Raw genomic sequence first — 18,989 nt, forward strand, 5'->3', positions numbered from 1 at the left:
TGTAGTATTCCCATTTAACAGATGAAGAAACTGAGGCACAGGTTACAAGGCTTGCCCTTGTCTTACAGCTGGTAGGCAACAGTGCCTGGATTTGATTTGGAAGCTGAACCTTCCCTTCCACTGTTCTGTCTCCCCTAGTGTAGGCCAGAGGCCACCCAATCAGTAAGACCTGGGCAGGCTGGTCTCAACCCTTGGCCTTCTCAAGGGTATCCCCTCCCCATCTCTTCTGGCTGACCGAGGCTGCGCCTTGATCCTAAATAACACCAGGGGGGGCTGTGGAGTCACAAATGCCAAGGAGCCTTCTTTTAAAGGTATAGTGGGCAGCGCTGGGTGTCCACAATTCCATGGATGGGGAGTGACTTCCAGGGCCCATCCTTCTACCTCTGGTTGGGACACCCCCACCTCACCCCAGAGGAGCTTCAGAATCCTTCAGAGGTGCAGGATTTAGTCTTCTTTTTGTGAATGCTCTGGGCTTCTTAGGGAAATTTGGCTCCCAATGTCCTCTTAGTGGGGGAGGAAGGCAGTTAACTGAGGTGGGGGTGGGGGTGGGGCCGCACGCAGGTTTCTCCAGAGAACTTGCTTCTCCTTACTCTGTCCAGTTGGTGGCTCTCCGGTTGCTGCAGGTGCCTGTCAGAGCTGGGTCAGGACTCTGGCTGGAATCTGCCCTGAGGTCCCTTCTGGCCTGTGTTCCTCTAATCTGACCTGGTAGAGGAAGAGAGGCCTACGTGCCAGTGAGTGCGCGCGCACCAGTGCCGGTGTGTACACACACACACACACACACACACACACACACACACACCACCTCCCTAGGCTGGATTTAGAAGACTCATGGCTGCCACAGAGAGCCACAAGGTGACGGACAACCCTGGACTGCAGCTGCCGCTGACCAGCTGAGGGGCCCCAAGTTAGTCCTGCTTCAATGCAGGCAGGGAGGGAAAATGAGGCAGTGGCCACAAAAGGGTGCCTGCAGATTACAAGTGGGGTGTTCTGCTGTGTAGGCAAATACACAGACACACCCAACACATACACATGGCCACATGCGCTCATGCCCCCAGCTCTCTGTCTCGGCCTCTCTTCCCCTGCCTATTCCTTCCCTACTGGGCCAACATCTTTCTTTTAATCTTGGATGAATGACAGTCTCCCCAAGGTTGTAGGAGGAGAGGTGCCAACTCTGAGGACCCTCACAGTTTCATAAGGTTTTGGTCTGTGTCTCTTCTCCATGTTAGGAAAAGAGGTGGCTGGGGTCCCAAGGAAAGGGATGAGGAGGGACCATTCCCCCAAATAGAGGGAGGCCTTCAGGAAGCTGAGCTGAGGTGATTGGCCATAAAACAGCTTGGCCACAGCATCTGGAAGAGATTGGAACCAGATGTTCCTGAGATGGGGGAGGGGAGGGTGTGGGGCCGGGAGGAGGCTGGAGCAGGAGAAGCAGGCTGGTCAGGAGGAGGCTGGTTTTGAGGGGGGTGGCTCGTGGCTCTCTGGGGAAAACATCTGGCTGCCCTTCTCCCCACTCCCCAAGTCAGACACTACTATTTTTGCAAACTGGAGCAGCAAATCTTTTCACGGATTCTAGAATCAGCCTTGTGTGTAGGGACAGTCAAGCACAGGGTGTGACTTGGGAGGTGCCCAGAAAGGCTACCAGCTAGCCAGAAATGTCTCCTGCTGCCCCACAAGCCCCGCCTCGCTGTGGGCTAAGCGTTGCCTTCTCTGGCAGGAGTACTTCTGCCCTAAGCTCCTAATACTTGACTGGAAACTAGCGTACTCCGAAGTTTCCTTTTTGCATAGAAAGAGAGTAGTCCAGGAACTGGAAAACTGTCTGGCAGAGGAAAGGAAAAGAAGGTCCATTTGCGGAGAGCCTCGTATTTGCCTCGTCATGTCAGGATCTCCTCAAAGGGCATCTCATTCCTTCCTTGAAACCCTGTAAGATGTTGTCATTCCATGTGTCTAGATGAGGAAACAGGCTCAGAGAGGTTAAATGACTCACCCAGGGGCACACAGCCACCAAATGGTAGAGCTTGTGTTCGAAACCGACTATTGTTTGCATGCAAGCTCATGACCTTTTCATGACAGAGAAGCATATAGGGTTTAGGGGAAAGGGAAGGGAAAAGGAAGAAAGAGGAGTAAAGTGGCAGTGTAGGGCATGTGACTTCCCTCCTACTAGAGTTGAGCCACACTTGGCCCTAGACGCTCCCCACCCCCACCACTGCTGAGGAATCCCACCCTCTGGCTGCTTGGAGACTAGTCCCTGGGTTTTCTTGTCTGCCTCAGTGGTGGCAGGAAGGGGTGCTGGGGACAGGGGAGAGGCTTAGGGAGCAGAGGCCCAGGGAGGAGACAGCTAGCCAGAGCCACTGGGTAAAGGATGCCAGAGCCATATCTCCTGACTGCCAGGCTAACGCTGTTGTCCTGGCCTCTGTGGGTGCTCCTGGAGGGATCAGTCTGAAGCTCCAGGGTGTGCACTTATCTCAACCTGGGAGCACAGTCTGGGGCAGGTCCATCCCGGCTCTTTCGCTGCTGGCCCCGCACTCAGGACCAAAGAGATCCTCAGTCCTTCACTATCCTGAAGACAGTTGTAGGCAAGGATGCCTTCCTTTGACATGCAGTTAGTCTAGTCTAGAACCCTGAAGCAGCCAGAAGGTGAGGCAGGTGGGGCTCTGGGAGCACATGAATTGATTAAGTTCTGGAATATGTATCAATGGCCTGCACCTGGCACCTGAGCAGCCTCCACCACCCCCAGAGGCAGCCTCCGAAGATAGGCCCAGAGAAGACAGGGAGGGCCGATCAGCACAGTCCCCGAGTCATTAGAGGGGTCTGAGTCTATGGTGGTGATGGAGTCTTGGGACAGGGGACTGGGGTGGCTGCATGAGCTGCCTCTGGCTGTGGCATTACTGTTCACAGAGCCCTTATTCAGGATGGAGGACCAGGGACTGGAACCCTTACGTCTGGATGGGGTTAGGATCTTGGCTCTTTCTGGATATGTGGCTTATGAATGGTGAGTATGTCCTCTGAGCTTCAGAAGAACCTGGAAGGCTGGTGCGGAGAGGTGTTGACCACTGACTACAAATTCTGCTGTGGAGGAGCTGATGCCAAGTTGGTTGGCAAAGAGTCTGGGTGAGATGCCCGGGCAGCTCCAATGGTTCGGGGGCCTTTCCATTCTGCTCATGGCCTCCAGGCTGTCCTGAGCACTAAGGTCAGAGGAGGTGGAGGTAGGGAGGGGTGGCTGTGATGTCACAGCCTGTGACCTCATTGGGACAATAGGCAATAACCCCTCAGGCCATCACCCCTTCCCTTACAGGATTTCAAGGGCTCATCTGCCAGCAGGACTGGAAGAGAGAGCTGCAGCCTGACAGTGGGAGCAGGCTGGCTTCCTGGAAGGAGAGGGTCCTGCCTACACATCAGATGCCAGCAACGTGTCTGGTTTCCACTACTGCATTCTGCTTACAGGGCCCATCTGGGGTGCACCGTGCTATACTGCTGTCTGGGGGTAGGTCCCCTCCCACAGTCCAGATAGCATCTGGCACGACATGTGCCTCTGCAGTAGGAGGAGCGTGGGGCCGGTAAAAGACCTATAGAGCTACTGAAGGATCTCAGAGAGCCCCAGGGCTTGGAGCAGGATGCCTGGCTCTCTCTGAAATAGAGTGGCCAGCTCAGGCATAAGAACCTGGGTCCCCTCTCTGCTTTCTTGCCCTTTGAGAAAGGGGAGAGGTTCCTCTGAAAGGAGGGAGCAGAGATGTGGCTTCTGTCCTCCTGGCCTCTGGGAAACAGGTCTGGGCCTCACTGCCGGCTGGAGGGGGAGGAGGCAATGGCAGGAAGGAGGAGGCCAGACAAGACACAGCCTTGGGAGAGGGGGCCAGAGCTGGAATGTTTGCTCAGTGGCTGCTGAGTGTCTGGCTCTTGTCTCCATGAGAAGAGAAGGACCTGCAGGGGGCCAGCACTTGGTGTTTGACCTTCAGGAAGGCAGAGTTTCGGGGCCAGTTATGGATCTGTTCAGGCTGATGCCAGTCTGGCTTCTGGTGGGCTCCCCTAGGACACCCTCCAGCCCACCCACCCCTTCCCCAGACAGAGACAGAAAACCCGGATGGACACCAGCTGGGCAGACACATGCTTGTCCCCTTTTACATACCTCCCCCTCCCCGCCCCCAAACAGCCTCTTTACAGAATGTTCCACTCCTCAAGTTGTGTGGGAGGGCTCTGAGCACTGCGTGTATGCTGTACGCCTACAGGCTGAAGTGTGCGAGGCGGCTGTGTTTGTGTGTGCCCGAGTGTGAAATCACACCCTCAGGGGTCCTGGAATCGAGGGATGGAAGGGCAGCCAGTGAGGCCAGGTGTCCTGGCTGTGGGCCGGTCCCAGACATGGCAAGCCGGCACATCTGGAATGAGATGCACCCCCCCCCCCATCCCAGACAGCATCTGGCACAAGACACTGGCTGTAACACTTTCAGTTTATTGGCTGGGGTGCCCTGGTGTGGCTGACCAGCCGCTGGGCCTGAGAGAAGCCCCGTCTTGTTTCCCCACCCCCTCCCCGGCATCTCCCCACCGTGGCTCCTGTGGGACTCAGATGGAAACTCAAGCCCCAGGAAGCGGGGAGGTGGAGGCTTAAACAAACCAAACCGAGGTTGGAGAAGGGGTGGGAAATGTACGTTACAATGAAGATATGCCACCGGCTATACACAATACAGCGCGCGTAGAGCGAGCAGAGGAGATGGGCAGGTCTGCTGACACCCTCCCCACCAGGCCAGGCCCCCAGAGAGGACTGGCCACTTCAAGTGTCTCAGTGAAAACTCTGGCTCCCTGGCCCTGGTCCCCTTGCTCTGCTGGGGGCAAGGAGGAAGGGATCACGGGGAAGGGGCTCATGAAGGAGTCCAATTCTCCTGCCTCCTGAGGACAGCCTCACCTGGACCATCGGCCTGCAGGTCCTGGCGCCTGGGGGAAGGGGACGGGGTGCCCACCTCCCGCCCACCTCCCACTGTCCAGTCCAGGTGACTGAGGGCAGCAGGCCTCCCGTCCTGGCCCCCGTGGGAGGGCAGTGGTCATTTCCTGCTGTGCAGTGTGTCCTGGAACTTGGTGCTGGTGTACCGCAGGTGGAAGCCTTTTTTGGTGATGGTGTCATCTGAGTGGAATTTCACCAGGACAGAGTCTCCCGCCGAGTACACCTCCTCAGGAGGCTGACAGAGGAAAGAGATGGGCATGAGGCTGAGGCTGTTGTTTTTCCTCCCCAGGATCCCCCGCTCTAAGGAAGGCGGGCGGCTCCCAGAGATTCACCAGACTCCCTCAGCCCCTTGAAGCAGGAGAAAGACTATTGCCAGTGGGAGTTTAAGGGGGTGCCTGGAGGAGGGCAGGAAGTGGGGCACAGAGGAGCTTGTCTTAGGTTCAGAGTCACACTTCATTCTAAATCCAGTGCTGGGCGCCCGGGTGGCTCAATAGTTGAGCATCTGCCTTTGGCTCAGGTTGTGATCCCGGGGTCCTGGGATCGAGTCCCACATTGGGCTCCCCGGGGGGAGCCTGCTTCTCCCTCTGCCTGTGTCTCTGTCCCTCTTTCTCTGTGTCTCTCATGAATAAATAAATAAAATCTTAAAAAAAAAAAAAAAAAAAACAACCCAGTGCTGCTATTAACTAGTTAGTTGTGAGGTCTTAGGCCAGGCTCTGCCCCTCTCTGGGCCTCACTTACTCCAAGGGCAAAAGGGGGGAAACGCTCCCTGCTCTCTAAGCCTAGAAGGGCTGGTGGGGGCTTGAGGAGAGAGCAAAGGAGAGGGCAGCTGTGAAAGGCTTTTACAAAGGGACTGAGTTCTCCTAGATGCTGCCTTTTCACTGTCCCAGCTGTTTCCTGGAGAAGGTGGGATAGCTGGGGCCCCTGGCTGGAGATGTGGCCATTCCTTGCCTGTCCCCCTCCAGTTCTGGCCATGATCAGCTTCAGACAATGCCTCTTCCTAGGCCCCTGCAAGCCCCTCCTCACCTCTGCGCACAGGCCCTCAGAGGGAGAGTTACCAGAGCATCGGCCCACAGATGCCCTGGCTCTCAGAGCATAGAAAGCATTATTTCCGAGAACCTTGGGGACATTTCCAACAACCTTGCCAGGAAGACCTGACGAGATTGGGTTCCTTCCCCAGGTCCCCTCCCGCTGGCTCCAGCCTGGTGGAAGTCTCTGGAAGAAGCCACCTGGGGACACCGGATTTGATGTGCGGCTCAGTGGAATGTGCCAGATCAAGGGCAAAATGGGGAGGGGGTGCTGGCTTGACAGCCAGGGGATTCCAGAATGGTGAGCCAGGCAGGCTGAGAGGCCTGTGTGCTCTGCTCCTGCTCTACCTCTCCACCTCCCGACCCGGTCAGAGTCCTAGAATGGCTGAAGCTCTGTTCTAAGGGCACATTCAGTTGGCTGATGCTGGGTCCAGCAGAAGCTTAACCCTTCTTAGGGTGCCCAGGCTGCCCTGAAGCATGGCCATGAGAGAGCTGAGGGACCAGGGAGGTGATGGAGGGAGGGCACTCATGCGCCTGTGTGTAATGGAGAGGGAAAGATGCTATTATCTGAAGGGGAAAAGGATTCACAAAAACAAAAGAAAAAAAAAAAAAAAAAGAAGCCACAACCTCTGACTGAGAGGAAAATAAATCCACCTTTGTGGTTTTCCCGTGGCCTTGGGTAAAATCCCATTGAGCAAACTTTTGCCCACGGCCTCTAAAAGTGCCATTTTTATGGACCACGAAGCAATGCTCAGCATCTGCTTGGACAGTAGCTCCAAAGGCTTTGGGACCAGCTGGCCTCCCACCAAGAAGAGAAACTTGGCAGTGGAAGAGATGAGGGTGTTTTTATGGCTCGGCCAGAACGACTGGTTAGCACAGTTCGGCTCAGGCCCCAGAATCCTGGCTCTTGCCCCAACCTCTGCCCCTGCCCCTCAGCCCTGGTAAGCTAGCTGCCTTGGGACTGGAACAAGGGATGAGGGGGGCAGAGGGAACTCCATCCTTCTCCCCAGATGCCAGCTACCCTGTAGGTCCACAAAACCAGTGCTGAGACAGCTTTGGTCAGAGCAGGGCCTGTCCCAGAGGCCACCGTAACCACAGCGTTGGCCAAAGAAGGACCAGATTTCCTGGGTGGGGATGGCCCAGGCCAGAGCAGGCCTCTGTGAGCTGCCACCCACCAGGCCGGGTGTCCCAGCTCCTGCAAAAGGCCAGGCGTGTGCTCCCACCCGTACTGGCACCCCCGAGCTGCAGAGGCAGGGCCGCCTGGGTGCTGGGCTGGGGGTTGGGGGGTCTCACCCCTGAGCCGCAGTAGCGTCCCAGTCTGGGCGCTGTGCTGTCATAGCCATCGAAGAGCTCCATGTAGTCGTAGCCACAGTCTGTCTCCTCCTCCACCTCGAAGGTCTGGAACACCAGCTCCACGCCGTAGCCTTCTTCTGCCACAATGACCCACTCGCAGTCCACCCCCCCTGGGTAGTTGTTGTCGCCAAACTGGGCGTGGGAGTAAAGATCCTTGGTCTTCACCTCTGCCCGCACCTGGCCTCCACACTCTGCGGGAGGACGACGAGGTCAGCTGCGGCTCCCCGGGCACCTCCAGGAGCTGAACCCCCGTGGCTAGATGGAAGCTCTGGGGGAGAGCCACACGGCTGGTGGTGGGTGGCTGTGGACCCGGCCCAGGACAGGGCCCACAGCAAGTGCTCTCCTGCTCCACCTCCAGATGGATGCCCGGGGACACAGGGAAGGGCATGCTTGTCAAAAGAGGACATTGCTAATTTGCTCCAGCTGATGGCCTCCATGGAAGAATGTGGGTCCTCTGTTGCCAGAGCTTCCATTCTTAAGAGAGAAGAACTACATCTGGATTTTCTGCGAACACTTCTGATTTTTAAATGTTGGCTCAAATGTGTAAAAAACACAGTGTGGGCCAAACAGAACAGGTCTGAGGGCCAGATAGAATTCCGGGCCTCCAGTCTGTGATCCTCTACTGAGGGGTGGAGGAGAGTGCACAGGGCAGGGCCCTGGGTGTCTACCCTCCTCAGGAAGCCCTCTGGCCTCTGGGACAGGCCAGGGGCTTGGTGCTCATGTTTCCCTGGAGGCTTGGGGGTGGGGGTGGGGGTGGGGGGCGGGACTGGGCCTGAGTCAGGGCCTGAGTTGCAAGGGAGGAAGGGAGGCTGTGTGCCCATCAATCCTGGGGACTCCCAAACAGGGGCTCGAGTCCCACAAGGTGCTTTTGAAGCCCTCATCTGACACCCCTGGTCTGATGTGCCAGGCCTCCTGAACCTGGGCTCCAGCCGCTCTCTGCTGCTGCTTTGTTTCGACGTCACGGCTGTCCTCACACACCCGTTGCTCAAGCCAAAGGAAATGACCTGTGGTCACCTGTATACACCCAGAGTTCTACTGGGGTTGTGGCTATGCCTGGGGCTCCTCCCCCTGCTGGAATGACCCTACCAACCACCTTCAGAGCTAGAGCTTATCATGTTCTGTCTTATGCTGGAGTCATCTGTGCACGTCCCATCTCACCTCTGGACTGTGAGTTCCTAGGGTGGGTGAGGGGCTCATGCCTCATTCATCACCACGTGTCCCTCCCAAGTCTTGCATGGGACCACAGCTCAGGAAACAGTTGTTGAATCAATGGACAAGGGATCTCTAAGTAAGCCCCTCCAGGGCTGAGATGTTTGCTTTGTTTTTGTGAGCAGCACTTACAACACTGCCTCAAACATGTTATGGGTTAATAAATATCTGCAGAATGAATGAACGGGTGACTTTTGGGGGTTGGAATGTGGGTGGGCTGCTGCATGGTCAAGTGTCCTACAGCTGGGGACTCTGGGCCTTCCCTCCCCATCCCTGGGTTCCCCACCCACTGTCGTCACTGCCCTCTGTTTTCCAAGCCTCCCTCCCCTACTCTCCCTTTAGTGGTCGCTCTCCGCTCCCCTGCCCGGTGCTCAGAACGCAGTCTCTCTCCACCCAGGCCACAGGTTCAGTCCAGCTGCCCCGTCACACACTCTTCATAATCCCCCTGTAAACCTCCTGAGCCTGGGCCTGCCTCTGAGACCAGAATCAGCAGATGCTTGCAGGCTGCCCCATGCCCTGGCCCAAGGTGGCCTCACCTGTGGAGTGGGATGCCTGGAAGCCCTTCCTCTGGACAGAGTTGTCAGAGTAGAAGCGCAGGAACATGCGGCTGCCCGTAGCCAGGACAGGCTCAGGCTTCTTGCTCCCACAGAAGCGGCCCAGGACAGGGGCCTTTGCGTCACGTCCGTCATACACCTCCAGGTGGTCATAGGCACACTCAGGCTGGGACTCAATGTCCATCTCCATGAAGGTCTGGAGGGCATGAGGGAGGATGGCAAATTCAGAATGTGGCTGTGGGGTGGGGGGTAGCAGGTGGTCCCACATCTAGGCCTCTGGACCCCAGCTCCTAGAGACCCAGGGAAGCTGTCCCTGCTGGTAGTACTACAGGTAGCAATGAGGGAAGACCTGGGAATGGGCCATGGGAGGCACACCCCTATGTGCACTGGGGAAGGGCCGCCATCCAGATGAGACGGGGGTCTTACTAGGATCCTCACAGGGATGACAGCCCTGTGGGCTCAGCCAGGCCACAGCCTGCAGTCTGCATCACTCTGAGTTTCCTAGGGCTTTAGAGCTGATAGGAAATAGGTGGTGGCCAGATGGCAGAGAGGAGCAGGAGCACCCATGCAGGCTGGGGTGTGGGCACCTTACCAGTTTGACACGGTGGCCGGGGGTGCTAGAGATAGCCCAGGTGCACTCCTTCTTGCTGGGATATTTATCGGGCCAGTTGGGGCTGGTGATGGTGCCACTGGTGGATGTCACCTTGTGGTCACAGCCGGCTGTGGGGAAGTGAGGGGAAGGGGATCAGAAGGACCCCAGTGCTCCAATGCCCCCTGTGAAGAAAGGAACAAAGCCCTTCTCTCCTGTCCTCCTTGCTTCTCTTTCTCCTTACCTACAAACTGATGGAAGGCTTACATGACTTCTTTTCTGCTCAGTTACCTATGCCCAGGGAAATCTAGCTGCTTGCTTCCAAGCAAGGCCCTGCCCTGGCAGCTTCCACAGAAGCTACCCTCACAGGTGCCCCTGTGCAGATCTTTGGATCTTTGAGGCCATCTGGTCACACCCTGTCTGCCCTCCACGATGCTGTCATCCTCTGGTCTCCTGCCACATCTCCACAATCACAGAAGACTTTGACACCTGACTCAGTTCTCTGGTCACTCCTGCGGCCATCCTAGGTGATGTCAGCAAACACACTGGCCTCTCTGTCTTTGATCTTCTCAGCTCTCCTGGTGCTTATCTTCTTCCTCTCGAGGTGGGCTTTCCATCCCCCACCATTTCCTTGTGCTTCCAGTATCACGTCTCTATGACCACCTCCTGTTCTTTCACGGTGCTGTCCCTTCACTGCTTCTTCAGCTTTAGAGAGTCCTCCGTGGCCTTGATCCTTCCCGCTTCTCCCAATACTTCCTCCTTGGTTGACTTAACTTACTTCCCTATCTGACTGACCACGTGGCCGATCACCCAACTACTCATCAACATGCTGTTCTCTACTATACCATCTTGGAAAGCCCCATCTGTGACCCCAACCACTGGGGACCCAAACCACTAGATACTCTTGGATCTGTCCTTCACCAGCTCTACCTCTCACCTCTTCAACAGTTGGCTCCAAACCCTCAGCCCTTCTCCCTCCCAGAAGACCAGCTCTCCTCCTGCTTCCCTGAGAAAATCAGGGCCTCAAATATGAACAACTTTCCCTTCCTGGCCCCTACCTGCAAACTCACTTTCCCCTTTCCTTGTTTCTAAGAAGGCGTCCCTCCTTCTGTGACCTGGAGCTCATTGGCACCCACCTCCTGGATACCCTTGAACCACAAATTATCCACTCTGAGTCTCTGTTCCAGCTCTGCCAGCCCACGGACCTTCCTAAGGTTTGCCCCATCCTGAAATAGCTCTCCCATGGCCCTACATTCCCTTCAGCTGCTGCCCATCCTCTCTCCTTTTCTTCTCAGTTGACCTTCAAGAAAACTTGATGTCACCACATTCTCACGACTGAAGGCTCCTTGATCCATTACAATCTGCCTTCCACCTCTGAAAGCGTGGCCTCCCAAACACATTTAAAAGCTGATGCCCATTATTTATTATCGTCCAGTCTGACAGGTCCCTCAGGGAAAAATGGGCAGCCTCTGCCCTGCGGGCCAGGGAGGAGAAAGGGATGGGTGGGCAAATATGGTCAATAGCTCACAGGAGGAACGAACACACAGCTTCGAGGCCCTGAGAGCAGTGTGTGGGCTGCGCAGAGGCCCCGGTGGAGGCAGGTGGAGCTCCTGGCTCTCTACATTGGACCTGTGGGCTGTGTCCATCATCCTTCTGTGGTCCCCCATGGCCACGCTTACTGCCTGCCCTCATTTCTACACCTCTCTTCCCTCTAGCTTCTGGATGCATGCCCGCTTCTCCCGCAGCTAGACGGCAGCCTCCTTGGGGGCAGAGGGATTCCCGCCCTGAGCCCCCTGCCGAACTCTGCACAGCACTGCACCCTTGCAGGGATTCAGGAAATAGTGCCTTGTCATTCTCCTAGCTTTTGAGTGAGGCACGGTGAATGCTTCTCAAGTGACTCAGCGCCGCGTACAGGCTGTCTGTCCAGAAGTGTGAGCCCTCTCCCGGCTTCCCGGCTACCCAGTCAGTGCTAATGTGCTCTTTTTCTCACAGTACAGAGAGAGAAAGTGCACTTTGGACAACCTCAGAATAAGGTCCCCTCCAGCTAAAAGACGTGAAGTCCTTGTGAGTCAGGAAGTCCATATTCAGGGATCCTGAACGGATGGACTTGGAAGCTCTTGAGCGCTGCTGAGTGCTTCAATTCTGTATACTTTAGCCAGGAGTTTGTATGTTTATACCTTGGTCATCCACCTGATAACACTGAGAAGAGGCATTTGCCAGGCCTTGTGCTAAATGCTCACGTGAGACCTATAAGACTTCGCATGCTGCAAAGTAGGTCCCGTTGTTTATCACCTCATGGGTGGGGAACCTAAAGCTCAGAGAGGTGAAGGGACTCACCCAAAGTCACACAGACATTCAGTGGCAGAGCCAAGTCTACGTTGTGCTACTGGGATAGTATGTTCCCAGCAGGCAGGGAACACAATAGAATTAATGACTTGGAACAGGCCAGCGTTGTATCATGTCCAAAGAGGTATCAGATGATATTGGTGATGATAAGAGAGCTGTTTCCAAATATCTGCAAGGTTTTAGTGTCTGGGAGGCAGTGACTGTTCTGAGTGTCCTCCAGGGGTCAGAAGTGTGACCAGTACGGGTGACACACGTGACTGTGCTTGCTGTGAGCCAGTCACTACTCAGAGCACTGCGGAGAGCCCCATGCCCTGATGAGGTGGGTCTGTTACCACCTAGGGGTCACACAGAGCACACAGAGGCACTGGAGGGTGGGCAGCTGGCTAAGCGGCAGGGCTGGGCCAGGGAGCCTGTGCTCTTAACCGCTATGCCATCTTGCCTCTGCCACAGGAAGGCTGTTAGGAAGAGAGGGACTTGGACATTGATTTTGAGAACTAACCTGCCAAATCAGTCTCAAATAGAGGCTGAGGACAGGTGTGAGCCCCTCCCCTCCTGATGGGCACAAGCAGATGTAAGTGTGCGTGTGGGAGTCTGTGGACCAGGTGAGAGGTCAAACACGGTGACCTCAGAGGCCACTCATGTCCTTGAGCCTACATGGAGCCTGATGGCGATGGTGATGGCAACTCTGCCTCCCGTGCCCCGGTCTCTGGTCCTTGGGGCGCCCCCTCCCTGGGGCTCTGGGGGCCGCGTGGGCAGTGCTCACCTTCCTTGCAGTCGTGCTTGTTGTCGTGCAGGACGAAGCCGCTGCGACACTGGCACTCATAGCTGCCAAACGTGTTGACGCAGTCTTGCTGGCAGCCTCCGTTGTCCTTGGAGCACTCGTCCTTGTCTGTAGGGGAGCACACAAGGCAGGCCCGGGTCTGTGCAGGGCTGGGGGCCAGGTGGTCGCCCCAGGGGAAGCGGGAGGCTGGCTAGGCTTCCTCCCCCCGGGGGCGCAGGGAGGGGTGGCCCCGGCCCAGGTGGTGGTGGTGGTGGTGGTGGTGGTGGTGGTGGTGGTGGTAGGGTCCGGGGTGGTGCCTCCAGCGGAGCCAGCCAAGCGGCCCAGCTGTGGGGAGAGAAAGTAGAAGTGGGGTGGACGGAGGGCCGGGGGCTGCAGCTGACCCATGTGGGCACCCTCTACCATTACCTGCTTACTGGACAGACGGACAAGTGGAAAAACAGACACACGGACAAGCAGACTGCAAGAGAAAGGGGCAGGACGCGAGGGTCCCTCTTTTACTTCACAACAGGAAATGTCACAGACACCATCAAAATGGGAGGGGGTGGGGTGGGGAAGGTCCCCTGTCCACGGGAGTGGGGACAGGGGAGAGGAGAGCACCAGTTCTGTCCGGCCAGAAGGAGGCAGGCCGGAATGGCAGAGCGGAGGTGGGGGGTGGGCGGGCACTGAAGCCCCCATCCCATTCCGTCCAAGGTGAGGTTCCTGAGTAACAAAGGGTCCGGGAGGCCTGGCAGGCCTCACTGGGGGGTCCGGTTTCTTTTCTGCACTCGGAATTTGAGCTGGTGGGGGCGTCCCCGAGGGGGCTGCAGAGCCGGCCTCTTTTCTGAAACGAGAGAGAGAAGGAGAAAAGGGACCAAGGGGTGGGGGTGGAGGGCAGGGGCCAGGGAGGGAGAGCAGTGAAAACCAGCCCGGGCCTTGGAGACAGATTCATGGGGCAGTGCAGGAAGGCAGTGGGACATACATGCAGGACGGCCATGTCCGGCGCAGCCAGGTCAAAAAGGAATAGCAGGTGGGAAGAGGCACAGCGACAGGGGACACACAGGGAGATAGCCTGTGGCAGGAAGAGGGCCTGGAGGGGTTTGGAGCCGCTGTCCAGGAGGTGAGAGGTGGCGCTGGGAAGGACAGATCTAAGAGCATTGAAGGTTTTGGGTCCCCAACAGTTGGGGCCACAGATGGGCATGGGGCCCCCACCCCAGGGAAGGAGAGAGACAGATCTCCAGAAGAGGGGGGCATCCCAGGGAAAGGGTGGGCCTGGCTGAGAGCTCCGCTCTCTCATTCTGGCTGCTGCCACTTAAAGTGTGCTTAGACACACACTCACACTCACACCAACAAGCCTGTGGACACAGGATCCCCTTAGGGATGCATGGTTGTCCCCACGTGGCAGCATGGACACGGACCCACAGGTACACACACACACATGCACAGGATACACAGGCAGACACGGACACTACACTAGCCATCCACCCATCTGTGTACATGAGCGCACAAGAGATCCACACTCCTCACTCCCCCATCTGTGTGAGGAAGCACGCACAGGTACAGAAACATAGGCACCTTCAGAGGCCAATACATGGGCACAAAGGCACACGCAAATGCAGAGACCACGAGCTCATCAGCAGATCGGTGGACTCGAGTGTGCTCACACATGCGGCTGCTCAAGTGTGGGTCAACCCACACACGTACTCCCCCGTGAGAACACACATGTGTGCACTGACACACGGAGAAACACACAGTCCCAGGCATGCGTATGTCACACCCACGTATTCTCCGGGCTGTCTGTGGTCACCTGGCACAGAGGCAGGCATTCAGGGTAGGTGTGTAGATTGAATGGACACCCAGAATTCCAGAGGGGAACCACAAGGTAGAAGGATGCCCTCTGGCATTGAAATGGTGGGGAAGGGGTCCCTGACAGAGGGAGCCTTGTTCCTGGTCTCTATCAGTAGAGGGACCTGAGGACCTACTTCTTGGCTCCATTCTCAGGTGGCCAGACACCTTGGGGCCGGCAGGAACTCAGGGCTAAGAGGTGGAGTCCCCAAGTCTTTCCCCAGGACTCTTTCTCAATTAGAGCCCCACAGGGGACCCTGGCTGAGGACCTTGTGGAAGCTGCCTTAGTGCCGGCCCCTGCAGGAAGGTGGGGGTGAGGGGCATGCTATGACTTCCCTTGGAGGTTTACCCAGGAACTCGCCTGTGACTATGCTGGGAGCTTCAGAGGCCCCAGCTCATGAACTGAGCCAACATTTCCCAGAAGCGTTTGGCTCTCCATGCCTTCTCATACTTGGACTCTAAATACCTAGTACAGTGCCTGGCACATAGGAGGGGTAGAAGAAATACTTGCCCGTGAATGATTGCGTGGGTAAGTGGGTGGCTGAATGGATGAGTGACAGAAAAGTGAGCCCTGCGGAAGGCCTGCTTTAGCGTCCCGGGGCAGGGCTTGGGCATGGGTGGGGGTGGGAGTGGCAGCCTCACCTCGGAGCCAGGGGAGCAGGTTGCGGGGGGGGGACAGGAGCGGGGAGAGTGGACACGGGCCCGGACAAGGAGATGGCACTCACCCTCCAGTGCCAAATGCCCCGGAAGGTGGCTGGGGTCAGACTGAAGGTCTTCAGGCTCTTTCTTCTCCTTCTTGTCTTAGGGTCTCCTCGCTGGGTGTCCCAAAAGTCCAAAGAGCCCCCCTCCTGGGGGGCCAGAGTCAGATGCCCCCTGCCCTGAGGGCTCAACCTTGATGCCCACCGGTGAGGGTCCTCTGCAGGTTTCTTGTGCTGCAGGGCAATGCCTGTGTGTGCACGTGTGTGCGTGTGCATGTGTGTGCATGTGTCTATGCAGGGCTGAGGGGCGGCTGGCCCAGTGTCGTGCCAGGGCAGGGCAGTACCCGGGGGTGGAGAGCCCTGGGCTCTAGGCCTGACAGGTGTGGTGTTGGCCCCCTTCCCCCCTCCAAGACTGGAGCAACAGAAGGGCAGGAAGAGACGAGAGTAAGCAGGTAATGGTTTCCCCAGGACTGAGCCCACCCCTGAGTAGGTGATACAACCCCTCAGCCCTCGGGTGAGCACCTGTAGGATTTCCAGGTGGGCACAGGGAAGAAAAGGATTCGTGTTGCAAGGGGAGGGGTCTCAGCAAGCAGTGGGGCGCGGGGTGGGGGGACTTTAAGCAGAGCAGGTTGGCTGGTAGTGCCAAGCAGGGACCAGTGCACAGGGGCAGTACATGGCATCCAGGTGGGGCAGGCAGGGGTGCAGGGCCACGACATAGGGGGCTCGAGGATGCAGGACCCTGGGCAAAGGAGGGGAGAAGGAAGGCAGCGTGGACTCGGCCATGGGCTTCCTGCCTTCCTGCCATCCCATGCCCGGCCCACCAGGCCTGCTGGGGATCAGGATCCCTGGGCCACTCTCCCATAAAACCCATTACTCCAGCCACTCCCTCTGCCTCCCACTCCCCCCAACTCTTCTTCAATTTCATGGAGTTCCCACCCCACCCTATCTATGTCCCAGGTCCAACTGCCTCTGAAAGACCACCAGCCTCACCCCAGGATGAGGACAGAGGGATGACTAAAGCAGGGGAAAGGTCTCTTGGGATCCCTGGAGGCCCAGCTCAGAGAGGCTGACTACCTTCTAGGCCACCCAAAGATGAGGCCATCAAAGGGACTTGACCTCAAGCCTTCCATAGGGCGGCTTGCAATAAACACATGCTGGCTGGATCTGAGTCCCTGACGGGTGGGAAGGCTTGGGTGTTGAAGAGAGGGAGGCTCCTCATCTTTTCTGAAGGCCCCAGCATGAACCCATTTGGCACGTGGAGGGTCTGATTAGAGATGTGGCCACTGCCAGATAATCTGCTCCACACAGTCCAAGGCAAACACTCTCCTTCTTTGTGTGTACCCTGAATTCTCTGTCCACAATGAACTCCCTGGTCCCCAGGCCTGCCCTCTCTGGGGCCTTGTCATCATGGCTCCTGATACCTGGAAAGCTCTTTCCTTTCATGGGTATGCCTATGTCCTGCCCGTCCTCAGGCTGCCTCCCATAGAGCCCAGAGGATTCAGGAGTAATGGGGTTCAGGAATGGAGGGGCTGGCCTGGTGGTGGAGGGTTCATGGGGGGAGCAGAGGACAGACCCTGTGGGCCTGGCAACAGGGAGGGCTAGAAGGCATACAAGTGGCAGGGAGGAGGGGAGGCGGGCTCAGAGCTGGGGAGTCTGGGTTACCTGAGAAGAAGTGAGCCTTGAAGCCTTTTTTGGAGACTGTGTTGTCAGACTTGAACTCCACACGCATGTTGTTGTACTGGGAGGTGATGACCTCGGGCTTCTCAGAGCCACAGAACTTGCCGTGTAGCTTGGAGTCGGCTGTAAGCCCACTGCGGACTTCCACGAAGTCATACTTGCACACCTGCAGGGCAGTGCAGCTCCAGGCCTGCCTCCTCTAGGTAGTTTCTCCTGACCACCCCTACCTGGGAAGGCTTCCTGTTCTGTGGGTCCTTTTGTCTTTAGTTACAAAATCTAACAACTCAAAAAGGTTCCATGTCACCCCCATTCGATCCTCTTGTGCTCTCCACATGAGCCCAAGGTCTTGTCTCACTCCTCATTGCCACATGTATGCTCCCTGGCCTTGAAGTCCTCCTCCCTGACCCTCCCCTGCTTCCTGGAATTGGGAGAAGTCTCTCCTCCTCTACATTCTTTGGGTATTTCTTTATAGGAAAGGAAGCTGGCTCCCACGCCTTCAGACCTTCCTGCGTCTCCTCAGCCCAGTGGCACTTACGTCATTGCCCTCGGTCTCAAAGAAGTCGAATTGCAGGGAGATACGGTACTGGGTGGGGGCCACCAATTGCCAGATGCAGTTTTTGTTAGGGGGGTACTCCTTGGGCCAGCCTGGGCTGGTGATAGAGCCATTCAGCTTGGTGAGGAATCCACCACAGGCAGCTGGGGGGAACAAGAGAGGAGACATCACCCACCAGGAGTCCCCACTCTGGGGAAGGGCCAGAGACATGCGCTGGGTGCATTAAGGAGATGTGGATCTTGGATTCCCTCAGCCCTGGGGCTTGTGTGTAGTCTCTCAGGAATGAGAGGGAAGCAGGCAAGGTGACAAGGGCATCTTCAGAGTATGAGGAATTGAGGACACATATGTGTGAACACTTCTACTTTCTCTGCCACAGAACAGCCAGGACATCTGCTGAGGGGGAAGAGGGTGAGTGAGGGGCTCAGGCACGGCTGGGTCCATGGACAGCGAGGCCTGGAAGCATGGAGAGGCGGGTAGAGAGAAGCTGCCCAGCAAGATCGGGCTGAACTGGAGGCACTGGGCAGGGAGTCCCTTCACCAGCTTGTTCCCTCGGCTGAGTATTGGGAGAGGCCGAAAAAGCAGTGCCTGAGAACAGTGGTTTCCAAATTGGGGATCATGACCTTGTGGATGGTGACGAGATTTGCCAGTGGGTCAAGGTCAGCATTTTAAGTGAATAAAAATGAAAAAAAAAAAAAAAAGACGAAAACAACCCAGAGTGCATCCCACTTCTGGTAAGTGTGTCTTCCTTGTCTGCCAGTAGTGAAGAAAGTGCTAGGGAATCTTAGCTTTTGCAGGGAGGGTGTGACCAAAACATGAGAGATCTTGGCTGGAAGGCTTGGGTCGTGGGGCAGTGTGGGGGGACACTTACCCTCACAGCGGCGCTTGTCCGGAGCTAGCTCGTACCCGGGGTCACAGCTACACTTATAGCTGCCCAACGTGTTGAGACACCGCTGCTCACAACCCCCGCGGTTGGGCCGCGAGCACTCGTCCACCTCTGCCGGTTGGAAGGAGAGGGGGTCAATGACTTCCAGGCCAGAGCCTGGGTCCCTCCTCATGCCCTCTGCTTGCAAGTCAAGTCCAGGGTCCCTCAGGCTTCCTTCCCGTCCAGCTCCATTGCAGGGGCCAGAGGTCAGCTGTGGACCACTCAGTCCCCAGGGGATCCTGCTAATGAGAGCCCCAAAGGGACAGGTGGTGGTAGACCCCACAGAGCCTTCCTCTGACGACAGTGATGCCTCTTATATGCCATTCTCTGGCTAAGTGCTATTTCTTCATTTTTCCATTAATCCTGACAAGACCTGTGATGAAGCTACTGTTGCTATCTCCATTTTACAGATGAGGAAATGAGGTTCAGACAGATTATCTCCCCACTATGACACCAGTTAAAAAAAATCCACACTGTCTTCTTCCTCTCTAAACTTTCACAGCACTTTCTGCCTCTATGGCTCATTGGTATTTCTTT

The 18,989-nt window shown here is 56.7% G+C and overlaps 1 protein-coding gene across 5 annotated transcripts in view; it reads right to left on the reverse strand.

Annotated features, from left to right (window-relative positions):
- Positions 1–4,417: 4,417 nt before the first annotated feature.
- BMP1 (bone morphogenetic protein 1) overlaps positions 4,418–18,989 on the reverse strand; it is a 43,628-nt gene continuing 29,056 nt past the window's right edge. For 3 of the 5 annotated variants that reach the window (XM_038573863.1, XM_038573862.1, XM_038573865.1), the window contains 8 exons: positions 18,399–18,524; positions 17,513–17,673; positions 16,963–17,143; positions 12,764–12,889; positions 9,658–9,785; positions 9,048–9,261; positions 7,243–7,493; positions 4,418–5,159 (listed from right to left, as the gene is read on the reverse strand). In XM_038573863.1, the coding sequence (XP_038429791.1) occupies positions 5,025–5,159; positions 7,243–7,493; positions 9,048–9,261; positions 9,658–9,785; positions 12,764–12,889; positions 16,963–17,143; positions 17,513–17,673; positions 18,399–18,524 (1,322 nt within the window). In that variant the 3' untranslated portion in view covers positions 4,418–5,024. The other 2 variants (XM_038573864.1, XM_038573866.1) reach the window with 2 other exon arrangements.

The sequence above is a fragment of the Canis lupus genome, chromosome 25, assembly GCF_011100685.1.
Source record: "Canis lupus familiaris isolate Mischka breed German Shepherd chromosome 25, alternate assembly UU_Cfam_GSD_1.0, whole genome shotgun sequence".
Lineage (NCBI taxonomy): Eukaryota > Metazoa > Chordata > Mammalia > Carnivora > Canidae > Canis > Canis lupus.